This window comes from Anguilla anguilla, chromosome 1, assembly GCF_013347855.1.
Source record: "Anguilla anguilla isolate fAngAng1 chromosome 1, fAngAng1.pri, whole genome shotgun sequence".
Taxonomy (NCBI): Eukaryota; Metazoa; Chordata; class Actinopteri; order Anguilliformes; family Anguillidae; genus Anguilla; species Anguilla anguilla.
In genome coordinates, this window is record NC_049201.1 from 33,240,521 (window position 1) to 33,254,884 (window position 14,364).

General features: G+C 38.4%; 1 protein-coding gene across 6 annotated transcripts in view; it reads left to right on the plus strand.

Moving 5' to 3' along the window:
- The window catches only part of LOC118229507 (protein FAM184A-like), a 142,389-nt gene that overhangs the window by 24,374 nt on the left and 103,651 nt on the right, over positions 1 to 14,364 (plus strand). For all 6 annotated transcript variants that reach the window (XM_035421500.1, XM_035421539.1, XM_035421518.1 and 3 more), the window contains exon 4: positions 6,012 to 6,193. In XM_035421500.1, coding sequence (XP_035277391.1) covers positions 6,012 to 6,193 — 182 coding nt within the window. The remainder of the gene's footprint in view (positions 1 to 6,011; positions 6,194 to 14,364) is intronic.

A 14,364-nucleotide genomic window follows, 5' to 3' on the forward strand; every position in this document is an offset into this window, starting at 1 on the left:
TACTAACTGTTATAAAACATGATAAAGTGGTTGGTTTTCTCGATTCAATGTAATTAGCAGCAAAGAATAACATTTTTTCAACCCCCCCCCACCTCTGTATTGTAAGACTTGGTTGCGCCAAACCCATCCTCCTCTTCCCGCGTCTTCTCAAGCAGCAGTAGTAGCTGGTGCGAGCCGTAGCAAATCGGCGTACAAAATGAGAAGAGGAGCAACAAAAGACCAACCAACAATTTTAAGTTGTTAGTCTAACAAAAAGAGAAAAACCTCCTCCCAACAGGAGGTATGCTACTGTAATGCTGCTACCACTCATGAGTCAAATAATTGAATGAAAGTCTTATTTTCTGCTGTGGTTTCATTGTGTTAGCTAGCTAGACTAGCCATCATAGAATCAGACCACTTTTACAGTAGCTACTAGCTAGTTGCGATCAGGTAAAATTGTGTAAAATTAACTTTTTAAACTTTTTTACGCACTAGCCACTGTGTCTGGTAGATTCTCAACTTCTACCAGCCACTCACCTTTTTTTACCAGCCACTTTTTAAAAATCTATATTAAAGCAGTGGCGACTGAGCTGAAAATTGATTGGGCGCAAAACTTTCCTTAAAACTAATCATTGATCTCAAACTGTTTTCATTCATTTTCCTTTATTATCAAGCGTGCCAACGATAGGACTAATCAAATGACAAGTAGCCTAACACAGCGTCTTCATACTGTGTTAGGGGGATTAAATAATAAATTCAATCTAACTGTTAAAAATCCGTTTTAATCACCAAGTAGTTTACACTTAACAAACAAGATACACCAGTCTGTTATCTACCGTGTTAGCTTACAGAATAACCAGCAAAAACAAACCTGCACTTCAAGTTTGTTTACAATCTACGCATTGCAGATATTTGCCATGAATACGAGTGCGGAGAAAGAAGTGCATGTATCCGCAAATAATGTTGATTAAAAATGTGCATTGAAAACGACCGATCCGACCGATGCCAGATATTCCGATACCGATCCCGATTTTGGAGAGTCCTAGCCCACAGATTACCGATGTTTTGACCGATATTTTGTCAAAAAGTGCAACATTTTCCAGTCAATTTGAAAAACGTATATTTTATTAAAGTTTCTATATTTAAAAACATTTAACTTATAAGCAAACAAATAAAAATAAACACACAAAGAACTTTTTAGATAAAAAAGTAAAAGATGATATTAAATTAAATATGTATATTAACACCATCTTTAAGTGTGTGAAATCAAAATAACTCCACACCTTGCTTTTACTCCTTTCTTTTCCAGCCATCTATAAAAAATTAATTTTAAAAAATCAGTTTTCCAGTTTCAAACATGTATTTTTATGAATATTATTATTATTGTTGTTGTTGTTATTAATTTGTTATTATTTCTTAGTATCTATTCTCAGTACATTAATTATATTTTCTTATTTTATTCCTACTACATGATCTCAAAGAGTATGACATTATCTAGCGGAGCTATAGAGTGAATCAAGTGTAACGTTAGATGAAATTAAATTGACTGGATGAAATACGTGAAAAAAACTACAATGCGCTTTCGTGCAGGTTACCCGCACTAACTGTTGGTTGATTCATTTCTCCAACAGCAATCCTTCTCTCATGTTATCACGACAAAGCTAGACAACATGGCTTAAAATGATCCATGTTAGAAGTGTTTTATCTGCGTTTTTACTGTCTGGTTAGCTTGCTACGATGACGCGTGACTAGATGACACACTCGCTTGCAATAACGCGTTGGCTATTGACACAGCATCATATAGCTCAGATTTTAAAAAAAACAAATGTGTGATGCATTCAATCACATTTTATTTTGGCTGGTTATTTATTTGAGAATACAGCGATGTCCTCACTGCCACTTCATAAAGGCTTGCTAGCCAGCTAGCTTGCTAAAGTGAACCAAATATGTTAGCTAGCTCGCTCGCTTGATAATGAGGATTGATAAACATAGTGGTCGTATAAACGCATTTAATGAAAAACTTTCACTAAATATACATACCTTTATTGCAGCAATCAAATCTGTGCAGACAAGTCTTGCAGTGGAGAATATTGGATGAGTCACGAGTGACAAACGTCTTATTAGAGAAGTAGCGCGTCAGCTGCTGCAGTTCACACTTGTATTAGAGCTCCCTCTACTGGATAATTCTAGTAAATAGCAATTACAACGTTCGAACAGACAAGTACAGATAAATAATCATTGTTTTTTTGTTTATTATACTTATTAAAAAATCGGGACACATCGGCGGCATAACTGCCGATCCCGATGTCGTCAAAAAAGTCAAATAATGGCCGATATATCGGCCACACCGATATATCGGTCGGGCTCTAGTTATAAGGCCTAGGCTACTCGCTAAAACTGCCTATTTGGGGAGAGCAGGCTATATATGATAGTATCGAGTAGCCTATTTTGTGGATTAATTGTATTGATACTCAAGGATAATCAGGGGAAGTTTCCACCACTGCTTAGAGATTAAAACAGATTTTTCTAAATCGCATTTATCATTTAATCTCCCTAACACAATGTGAAGAAGCTGTGTGTCACTTTCTAATTGATTAGTCAGATCGTTTGCATGCTTGTTAATCACTGAAAGTTAATTAAAACAGTTTGAGATCAATGAATAGTTGGAAAGTTTTCAGCTCACCAGTTACCGCTAAAAGGCTAAATACTACAGTAGGAGCAATACTTTTTGCTGGACGGCTCGAACACCTGTCATGTCGCCATTTCTCATTGAAATATCATCTCAGGGCTGTGACGCGAGATAGGTTGCCAGGTTACTGCCATGTAAATAACGCGATAACACAGTACAGACAAACTTTGGGCGTCCGCCACTGTGGCGTGTGAGCCTCACAAATTGACCAGCCACTCCGGAAAATCACCCGCATTTGGCGGGTGTTAATTTTACACCCTGGTTGCGATTATCTTGCTAGTATGAGGTATGAATAGTGATTAGTTCTAAGGTATATCAAGTGTTTTTTATTGTTAACAAATAATAGTTTAGGTAATTTATTAATTACCCTTAATGCTATGCTTCCAGATTGCGTACATATATGCATACCTATGATTTACATGGCATTCGCAGCAAAACAGAGGGTATATTGCAAAATATGTACACCAGGGACAGAAAATTACCACAGAATCTTGTTCAGAACATCTTTGTTCAGGAAGTGATAAATATCCATTTTACTAATACTGGAACAACAAATGAATGCATTACAAATTTGGTGCTTTTATCACAAAGTGAATGATTTTATGCTATTCCACTGCACTAGTTGGCATATGCAGATCATGTTGTTTTGGTATGTCTCTTCCCTTTAAAATGTATGCGAAACAGCCATTTAACAGCCTTTTTGCAAAAAAAAATCTCCTGGGGGGGCATGCCCCCAGACCCCCCCCTACATGGGTGGGGAGACCTCAACCCCTCCAATGTTCAACCCAAAGTTACGCCCTTGCTTTGCACTATAGTCTGTGATCATGTCAGACTTCACCTAAATGCCCATTCTGCTAACTAGAGTGATATATATATATATATTGGTTTGGCCGATATATCGGCCATTATTTGACTTTTTTGACGACATCGGGATCGGCAGTTATGCCGCCGATGTGTCTCGATTTTTAAATAAGTATAATAAACAAAAAAAACATTGATTATTTATCTGTCGGCCTACTTGTCTGTTTGAACGTTGTAATTGCTATTTACTAGAATTATCCAGTAGAGGGAGCTCTAATACAAGTGTGAACTGCAGCAGCTGGTGCGCTACTTCTGTAATAAGACGTTTGTCACTCGTGCCTCATCCAATATTCTCCACTGCAAGAATTGTCTGCACAGATTCGATTGCCGCAATAAAGGTGTGTATATTTAGTGAAAGTTTTTAAATGCGTTTATACGACCACTATGTTTATGAATCCTCATTATCAAGCGAGCTAGCTAACATATTTGGTTCACTTTAGCAAGCTAGCTGGCTAGCAAGCCTTTATGAAGTGGCAGTGAGCACATAAGCAGGGTAGGATCTACATTTCCTGAGGACATCGCTGTATTCTCGAATAAATAACCAGCCAAAATAAAATGGTGATTGAATGCATCACACATTTGTTTTTTTTAATCTGAGATAATGATATTAGCTGCTATATGATGCTGTGTCAATAGCCAACGCGTTATTGCAAGCGAGTGTGTCATCTAATCACGCGTCATCGTAGCAAGCTAACCAGACAGTAAAAACGCAGATAAAACACTTCTAACATGGATCATTTTAAGCCATGTTGTCTAATTTCATCTAACGTTACACTTGATTCACTCATTAGCTCCGCTAGATAATGTCTTACTCTTTGAGATCATGTAGTAGAAATAAAATAAGAAAATATAATTCATTTAACTTACTGAGAATATATAATAAGAAATGATGAGGCTGTGCAAATGAGATCATGTAGTAGGAATAAAATAAAATAAGAAAATATAATTAATTTACTGAGAATAGATACTAAGAAATAATAATAACAAATTAATAACAACAACAACAATAATAATAATATTCATAAAAATACATGTTTGAAACTGGAAAACTGATTTTTTTAAATTAATTTTTTATAGATGGCTGGAAAAGAAAGGAGTAAAAGCAAGGTGTGGAGTTATTTTGATTTCACACACTTAAAGGAGTAACATGGTGGTTGAACGTGACACTTCCCAGTTGTCTTTAGGCAACAACAAAACAAATGTGCATAATTTTTTGATTATTCAGTCATTTCAATATACTTTAAAACGTATTTTTCTAAGCCTAAATTTCCCACTATAAAAGTTCACCCGAACCGTCTGGGCGTGGTAATGAGAACTGTCAGTTAGCTATGATTGACAGACCGTGCCCCGTTACCATAGCTACCCCCATGATACGCGCTCTTTTTGGGAGACTTTTCACAAGCTAGCTAGCTTAGTAGTATATCAAGTGTCGATAGATAGCTAAGGTAAGGAGGTTGACTTATATCCAATTATAATTTTTGCTATCTAGCTAGCCAAGTTAAGATAAAAGCACAACTATAACGTCCTCATAAAAGCAAACAAGCTAGCTAACGTTATCGATAACATTGCCTTATGAAAGCAAACTACCTAGCTAGCTAATGTTAGCTAGAGTCATTGCTAAGATTAGTAGAATCAGGATCAGGTGTGTGCACCCACACTGGCCCTTTCTGGATAAGACTGGGGACCACAGCTCTAAAACATGAAAAGCACCTAATTAAGAAAAATTAACAGCATATTAAAATTCTGGGATTGCTGTTGAGGTTGGAATGAAAACCAGCTACACAGTGGTCCCCCAGGACCGAGTTTGAGAACCACTGATAGAGTCAGAAACTCTGGGGGTTTTCTAGACCAGGCTTGATACAGTATTAGATACTAGTACTGTATCTAGCCTGTAGGTAATCGGAGCACTAAGTACAATTTAGTGAGGAATATGGCAAGCATTGTTGGGCTGAATGACCTGTTCTCATCATTTTATGTAATGTAATGTAATGTTATGTTACTATGACTTCTTTTTTAAACTTGCACTGTTCAACTTTTCTGTAACTACTTTTTCTATTTTGTTTTTGTCTTGTTTTGCACATTTTAGAACTTTAGAACACATTTCAGAACTCAGTGTGTCTGTAATAAGCCTTGAAACATTTTCCCTTAGCAGGAACTGCTATAATTTAGAAATTTAGATTTTTTTAAAAATTGATACACTTGTGTCCTTTATTTTAAGAAAATAGCTTTATGGTTTCATAATTCTTATGAAATTATGCCACTGTGAGTGCAGAAATCAATGCTGTAATGCTTGGCGGTAAAAGGTAGTAAAAAAAATGCAGCCTTTCTAAGACACTTGGCGTGCAAATCAAAGGTAAATAACAATGGTTTACACATGTCCATTATCAGGTCATCTTTGTTCTTGTTTTTAATAAAAATAATTTGGATACATTTGCTTTTTGTGACTAAGCGATTACCTCTTACTCCATGACAACCCTTCCAGGCCAGGTTGGCTCTCTACAAGCCATACAGGTGACCTACGAGGCATCCCTTCGTGAGCTGGAGCTAGAGAAGTCCTGTCTGAAGGAAAAAGTCCATCGGCTGGAGGAAGAGCGAGGGGCAGTCCTGAGCAAGAGCCAGGCACTTGATGATCAGCAGAAGGAGGAGATCCTTGCCCTGGAGAAGGTGAATACATTTCATCTAGCCTGACATAACCCTTAGATATATCCCTAGCAAGATAGCAATGACTAACTGGTCTGGAAATTATCCTTTGAACATGTCAGTTTGCACCTTCAGTAATGAAGGGGTTGGCCATTTTGTATTTACAAATCATAACTCTTGTTTTCTTGCAAGACTAACACTGCTCCTTCATATTTCTTGTTAGTGAAAGGTCTTGCCCACCCACATCTCCCTCAGTATATCAGATCTCATAAAAAACGTTAAATACAGACGTCCCATATGTCCCAGCAGGCTTTGCATATGAGAAAATAACAACAGTGTGAGATAAATTAGGCAAAATGATGAAATTGCGTAGTTGAAACAATATGTTTTTTAGCAGAATGGGCATGTAGGTGAAGGTTGACATGATCACAGACTATAGTGCGAAGTAAATGAAGTGACCATGAGCGAGCTTAGTTTCCTTATCAAACGGTATATATAACAGTCTGTATTTAACGGTAGTTGTTGAAGTGGAGGGTTAAATAACGTGTGCAATCTATTACATTAACGTGTTTTTCTCATGTTCAGTGCTAGTAGTTATACTTATGAGTGAATCATGATTTTAAATGTAATGTTTTAATGTGGAGTTGCAGAACGTGCAGACGTAGTAATTGTTTGTAGCCTATGTGGCTACAAAGCCTGCTGGGACATATGCGTCTGCTCCTATTCTCCACTATCAACTTTTCCGGTTCTAGCTTAACAAAACAGCAAAGAGGATTCCTATCTGCAGATAAGCCTATCAAAATGCCTTATAAACCTTACAAACACTAAAAGTGCATCTTCACAAAATAACACACAACGGAGCAGGACAGAAGTGTACACAAGTTTCTACCTAGGCAGCTCTAATTCTATGGGCTTGCTGATTCTTTTGTCAATCAAGACTCGTTGGATGCCCGTCAAATCCGTGAGTAGCCTACATAGCTACACTGCCCATATTTCACCTTTTCTGATGCGTTTTTTACAATTATGCCACCGCACCATTTGTCACAGCCACTGTTTTACATATATAGCAAACCGAAACTGCTAAACGTACACGCTCATCAGACTGTACAAATTCACACAAGGATAGCCAAATGATGAAATTGCGTAGTTGAAACAATATGTTTTTTTTAGCAGAATGGGCATGTAGGTGAAGGTTGACATGATCACAGACTATAGTGCGAAGTAAATGAAGTGACCATGAGCAAGCTTAGTTTCCTTATCTGGTATATATAACAGTCTGTATTTAACGGTAGTTGTTGAAGTGGAGGGTTAAATAACGTGTGCAATCTATTACATTAACGTGTTTTTCTCATGTTCAGTGCTAGTAGTTATATTTATGATATATATATATATATCATGATTTTAAATGTAATGTTTTAATGCGGAGTTGCAGAACGTGCAGACGTAGTAATTGTTTGTAGCCTATGTGGCTAGATAGAGAACAGGGCGAGGTAACATGAATGTAGAAACGTGGCGTTTGCTGATAAGAAGGTTTTGTACGGTAGCCAAGTGAAGAAATATAGTTAGTAGAAATGGCACAGTGGTAAACTGGTGTAACTTTTAAATAAAAGGAATACATTTGCCGTCATGAAATGCATATGGGTGGCCGTGAGTGAGTTTTGGTAAAGCAAATATAAGCGCAAGAAAACGTTAGTGTAAAAGAGGAAATGATCTGCCTGAGGGCGAGTCGGGATTCAAGCCTTAAACCAGAGGTTTACCAGTCTGTGACTTCGTTAGTGCAGCACCATGCCATAGCTATGCAATGCGTGAAATATCATTAGCAAACCTGCCGGTGGTTTTAAAGAAGAACACAGGCCAATAAGCACAGAAGAGCTCCCGTTGAATCCATATGACTTAGCAATATTGTAGCCGGTTAATAACTGAACGTACAGATGGTAAGTCATAATGCATATGGCTTAGCAATATTGTAGCCGGTTAATAACTGAACGGTGAACGGCGGGTAGATATGGTGCAAAAGCAATAATTGATAAGTAGGCTAGTAGACAATTATTAGTGAGGGTCGAAGCAGGTTAAAGAAACATGTTCCTAGCTGGGCTTGAACCTACGACCCCGTCTTCCCAAGATTGTAACCTTGCCCACTAGGCCACAGGCAGACTAGCTGTTTAAACTGGAAAAGTTGCAGAGTAAGAAGGTATGGGTATTTTGCGTGTGTATGCGCGTTTTTGATTGGGTCATGTAGGTGAAGATTTGGCTGGTGTCAGTGAAATGTCCAATGGGGAGACATTGTTAGTGGGATAGGCGGCAGGAAAAATAAGAATGAGAAGAAGAAGAAGAAGAAGAAGAAAGAGAAGAAGAAGAAGAAGAAGAAGAAGGAGAAAACGCAAAATCCCCTTAGTTTGGGGCTTTATTGTGTGGACATGTGAAGTTGTTTATGAATTCTGTCTGTTGAAATGGGGTCAGAATGTACAGAATTTAATGTTTTTAAGGGCTGAGTGTCTGTGGCTGTTGTGGTTATTTCTGTGGGGAACCCTGAAAAGTGCCAAACTCTCTGTGCTGTATAGGTATGGGGCATGCCCCCGCCAAGGCGTAACTTGGCGGGATGGCATACCTGCCATCCCAATATGGAGAACAGAGAAGGAGACATTGTTGAAGCACCAAAAATTTGTGTGATATTGTGCTTCAACAATGGTTGAGACTGTTTACTTGAGTAAACGTGTACTCATAGGTAGATTCTTACTTGCTTAGAAAAAATATTAAATACATATTTGTCTATTAAAAAAATGCAAGCCACAACAAATACAAAAATAAACTAAATAAATATATAACGTCATTTTTGTGCCACACACGCACACACAGTTTGTGGCTTTGTTTATTTGCCCACTTATATACAGCTAAATGCAAGAGTATTATGAAAGTATAACAGTTTTTGTTTTTGCCAAATCCTTCAGCACATTGAGTGAAACAATGAATATAAGGTTATAGAGAAAACTGACAGCCGTAATTTGAGCGAATTTCCATTCATATTGGGTGATCCATGTTGAAATTATAGCCCTTTTTATACCTAGTACCCCATTTTATGGGAAGCAGAAGTAATGGTACAATTGGTTGATCAGCTGTTTCTTGACCAGCTGTATGTTGCATCATTCAGGCACAAGAAATATAACTAAAGAACACACTGATGTGCTCAATAATAGCAAATGACCTGGTAGACCACAGAATACCACTGTAGTGGATGATGGAAGAATACCTACAATTGTGAAGAAACAATTCAACTGTAGAACAGATAAATACCACTCTCCAGGACCACTCTCTTTATGGTGTCAAAGACTACCATAAAGATAAGGCTACACTAGCATAACCTCAGAGGGTTCACCAACAGATGCAAACTACAGATAAGCTTCAAGAGCAGAATTGCCAGATTAGAGTTTGCTGAACAGTAAATTAAAAAAACTACAGTTCTTAAACTGTCTTATGGAGAAATGAGACGAGTATTAACCTGTACCAAAGTGATGGAAAGTGTGAAGAGACATGATATCTGCTCAACTAGATGCCGCAGAACTAATTGGACAGTGCTTCACTTTGCAGCAGGACGATGACCCAAAACATACTGATAAAGAAACCAAGGAGTTTTTCATGGCCAAAAAGTGGAATGTTCTTAACTGGCTAAATCATTCACTTGTCCTGAAACCAATTGAACATGCATGCATAAGTTGGGAAGTCGAATGTTCTGCCTGCAATGTAATCACAATGGGAGTTCCACGAATGAGTTTTACGAATGGGTGTTTTTTGTAATTACTGTGAAAAGGAGACATGTGCAACCCTCAGGAATCTGAATCCCCTGCCAACAGAATAGTATTCCATAGCCAGCTATAAACTGCTGCCAATGTACATGTTTAATGGTGGCTAAGTCAACAGGAAAACTCGTTTGAACAACACAATTCTTACATGTATGTCTTCGTGAAGGTCTTATCTACAGTGTGGTATACAGCATTAGAGTTTTATGAATGGGTATTTTTTTTTATTAAAGTGAAAATGGGGACATGAGCCTGGTCGATTCCAGTCCCCAACTGCAATGGAATTTTGAAGCTACGGGGCTGCTGTTTGAAGCTGAGACATTTTGGCACATATTGCGTTTTGAGTGTACGCTTTTCATTAAATGACGCATCCCATAACAATATATACCAGTAAATGCATATAGTATATTAGTTTCACTGCTCAAATACCAAAATATTGGTTCGTTTCGTTGAAGGAAAACAGACAACCCCACCCTAAAAGTCGCACAGGTGATGATGCGTTTCCTTCCAACGACAGTGATTACATGCAGAGGGAAGTGGCTAATTAAAAAAATCTTATAGAGAACAACAATTATATCCTGGCAAACTGACAATTTATATGTTGTTATTTGATTATACTGTAGCATTTATGACATTATGGATGAAGAATGAACTGACAAAATATGTTTTCTGAAAGATCGGCAAAACAGGTTTGACCTCCCTAGCATAAGTACCGGCTTGCCTCAGACCTCTACCATTGTTCCCATCCAAAAGAAAGACAGGATCACCAACCTAAATGACTGCTGGCCAGTAGCCTTAACATCTGGAGTCATGAAATGCTTTGACTGGTCCTGTCCTGCCTGAAGACCACTACCTCCTACCTCCTCCTACTGGACAATTTGGATGTAGGGCAAATAGATTAGTGTAGGATGCAGTCAACCTGTGTCTAAACCATGCCCTCAACCACTTGGACTCTGCGGGCTCGTATGCAAGGGTTATGTTTTTCTGTAGACTACAGTTCTGCATTTAATCCAGTCAGACCAGAGCAGCTGAACAGCAAACTGATTCAACTGTATGTACAGCCTTCCATGGGATAGGAGGCAGTATTTGAGGCAGGGTCACTACCTGTTGGACACCCTTTCCACTAACACAGGAATTTCACAAGTATGTGTGCTCTCACCCCTCCTTTCTTCGCTTTACACCAATGATTGCTCCTCCAGTGATCCCCTCTGTCAAACTGATAAAGTTTGCAGATGACCCTCATAAGCCTCATCACGAACAACGATGAGTCTACCAACAGGAATGAGGTGGCCTGCCTGGCAACGTGGTGAGCAGAAAATAATTTTGAGCTCAACACTCAAAAAATAGTCTAGATGCAGCTTGACTTCTGCAAAAAATCATTCCTGTATAATCCCTTGGCAATAAATGACACAGCAGTGAATGTTGTGGAATCCACTAAATTCCTGGGTACCACCATCTCTACCCTCAATTGGGAAAGCAATACTACTTCCATCATCAAAAAAGCCCACCAGAGGATGTTCTTCCTTTGTCAGCTTAAAAGACTCAACATCTTGCAACCAGTCCTGACTCAATTCTCAGCAATAACTGTGTGGTTCAGCTCCTGCCCATGACAAGGACAATATCCAGCGCATCACTCGAATTAAGGAAAGGCTGACTGGTCAGCAGCTGCCCTCTATAAAGGAACTGGATGGCATCAGGGCCAAAAGGAGAGCAGAGAAGATCGCCAATGACCCCTCACACCCAGCCAACCGCCTTTTTCAGAAACTCCCCTATAGGAAGCGCTACTGCGCTATCTAGACTTAGCAGCCAATTTTAATTATCTGTTCTATCTCATGGCTGAAAAATTGTACTCGTTAGCAGATCCAGGTGATTGGAAGAAAATAATGGGGAGGACTTTTACTTTCTAAACATGGATTCGCTACCTCTGCCTATGGATTGCAGAGTTTAGGCAGTCATTGAATGCAAAGGATGTGCAACCAAGTACTAAATATGATGATTTTATTTCAGATTATGTGTGCCATTACTTTTGATCCCTTAAAATGGGGGACTATCTCTAAAAAGTGGTACACAGGACAGGGTACAGAGCCATAAATATGAAAAAAACAGTGTCACTGTTCCAGTAATTTTGTATTTACCTGTATGTGGTGTCATAAGGTTGATAATAGGCTTATTTCACGTGGCCACCATTTTGAAATCCAAAGAGAGGCCGAGGTGGGCGTCGCCCCAAGTGGAAACCTGAAGTGAAAGTACGATCAAACAACAATGGCTTGGACCACAAACCTTGAGCTGCTACCACATTTTATGATGAACGACGTCGAAAAATGGGCTGAGGAGGGATGTCGAATACCAAGAGCAGTTTTATTGAAAGGATACAGCAACTGGATAGAGGGGTACATTACTGATATCGAAGGTAAGTTAACGATTTTGCCATCCGTAGGCTATGTGTCGGTGTGCTAGCTTATCAGCAAACGGTGTCATAAAATTTTTCCCGACCGTGAAAACTGCCTTGTTTACATTTTGGACAGATGTGGCTAGTGGGTAAATCTTTCGCTGTTTTCGTCGCAGCACTTTCGACACAAATTAAGAGAGATTTACGAAAGTTTGTTTTTTTATGCATAGTCTAGTAGGTTTGATCTAAATGCATTTACAGAATATAGCATTTTTTCCCCAAAGATGGTAATTCTCGACATAATTGTGCCGTCGTGTTAACACATTACTACGGTTGCGAGTCAGGCACTCTTCACGGTAAGAAGAAATTTTAGGATAGCGTTTCCGATTTTGCTTGTGTCGAAAGTGCTGCGACGGAAACAGCGATAGATTTACCAACTAGCCAAATCTGTCCAAAATGTAAACAAGTATGGCAGTTTTCACGGGAAAAATTTTTAAATATTGTTAGCAGCTTGATCGGCTAGCGTTAGTCATAAATAAGCTTCATTTAATTTTCTAATTTGTGGTAAACTATTGATACATTGCACAAAATGCTTGTTAAGAAATTAAATGTGCTGTATTTTGTCAAGGTAACGTTACATTTTGTGTTAACCAACATTTGTGACAACGTTGGGTCATCGAGCTTAACATTACAGGCTACAATGATTTTTCAGTCAGGACCAGCGAGGCAGGCTGTGTTGTGAGGGCCAAGTCGTTTCGCTCATTGAGAAAAAATGACACCCCTTACAATATACAGGCATTTGGGTAGTAGACAAGTGTTCAAGTTCAAGTTTATCTTGTTCAATTTGCACGAATTTGCTTGCAAAACGTTATCACCTTTCCCTGCTGGACAACCTGCACAAGCACTATTATCCTGAGCCAGGTTAAAAGAGCTGGATGCATATTACTAAACACATATGATAGATTACACAATGGTCTGCACAATTAATTGATGGGGTATTTGATTTGATTTGATTTGCACTCATAGAAAAATGACAAAACAGAACAAATCAGTCAGAACCTTTATTTAAATTCTCGGAGGTACAATTGAGGGCCAGGCCCTCATTTTCAATGTAGCCGAGATTACAAACACAATTAAAACACAATAGGTGTAATAAAAGATCATAGAATATAGCAACAGCAACTAACATAGTAAATAATAAAATAACAGTAATAAAATACAGTAAAATATGATAAAAAATAAAAATAAAATAAAATAATAAAATAAATAAAATCAGCACAGATACGATCAAAAACAGATGCACTCAGAGACAGGAATGTTCAAAACCAGTGATCTAAACTGCCCATAAGTAGGTAGAGAGCTGATTTTCAGCAATTGTTGGAGCTCATTCCAGGAGGATGGGGCACTAAAATGGAATGCTGACTTCCCAATTTCTGATCGAGCCCGAGGGACCTTAAGCATAAGCAAGCCATTTGATCGGGTTTGATAGGGTCCAGAGCGCCACTCTAACAACCTTGTAATATAAGGTGGAAGCATTCCGACAATGGCCTTAAAGATAAACAAAAACCAGTGTTTATCACGCCTCACTGCCAGAGAAGACAGACCCACCTTGGCATAGAGGACACAGTGGTGGGTACCATAACTATCGCCAGTAATAAATCTGAGGGCAGAGTGATAGACTGTGTCCAAGCGCTTAAGGGAAGAAGGAGCAGCAATTCTATAAATAATGTCACCATAGTCTAATACTGAAAGGAAAACTGCTTCAACAATTCTTTTTCTACTGATCATAGGGAAGCAAGATCTGTTTCTATAAAGGAAGCCAATTTTTTGTCTCAGTTTGCTGACAAGATTATCTATATGGAATTTAAATGAGAATTTCTCATCAAGCCAGATGCCAAGATATTTATATTCAGAAACTCTCTCAATTTTAGAACTATTTGCAGTGGATATAAATATGCTATCATAATCAGTGCTTCTGGCCCTAGTAAACAACATGAATTTTGTTTTGCTTG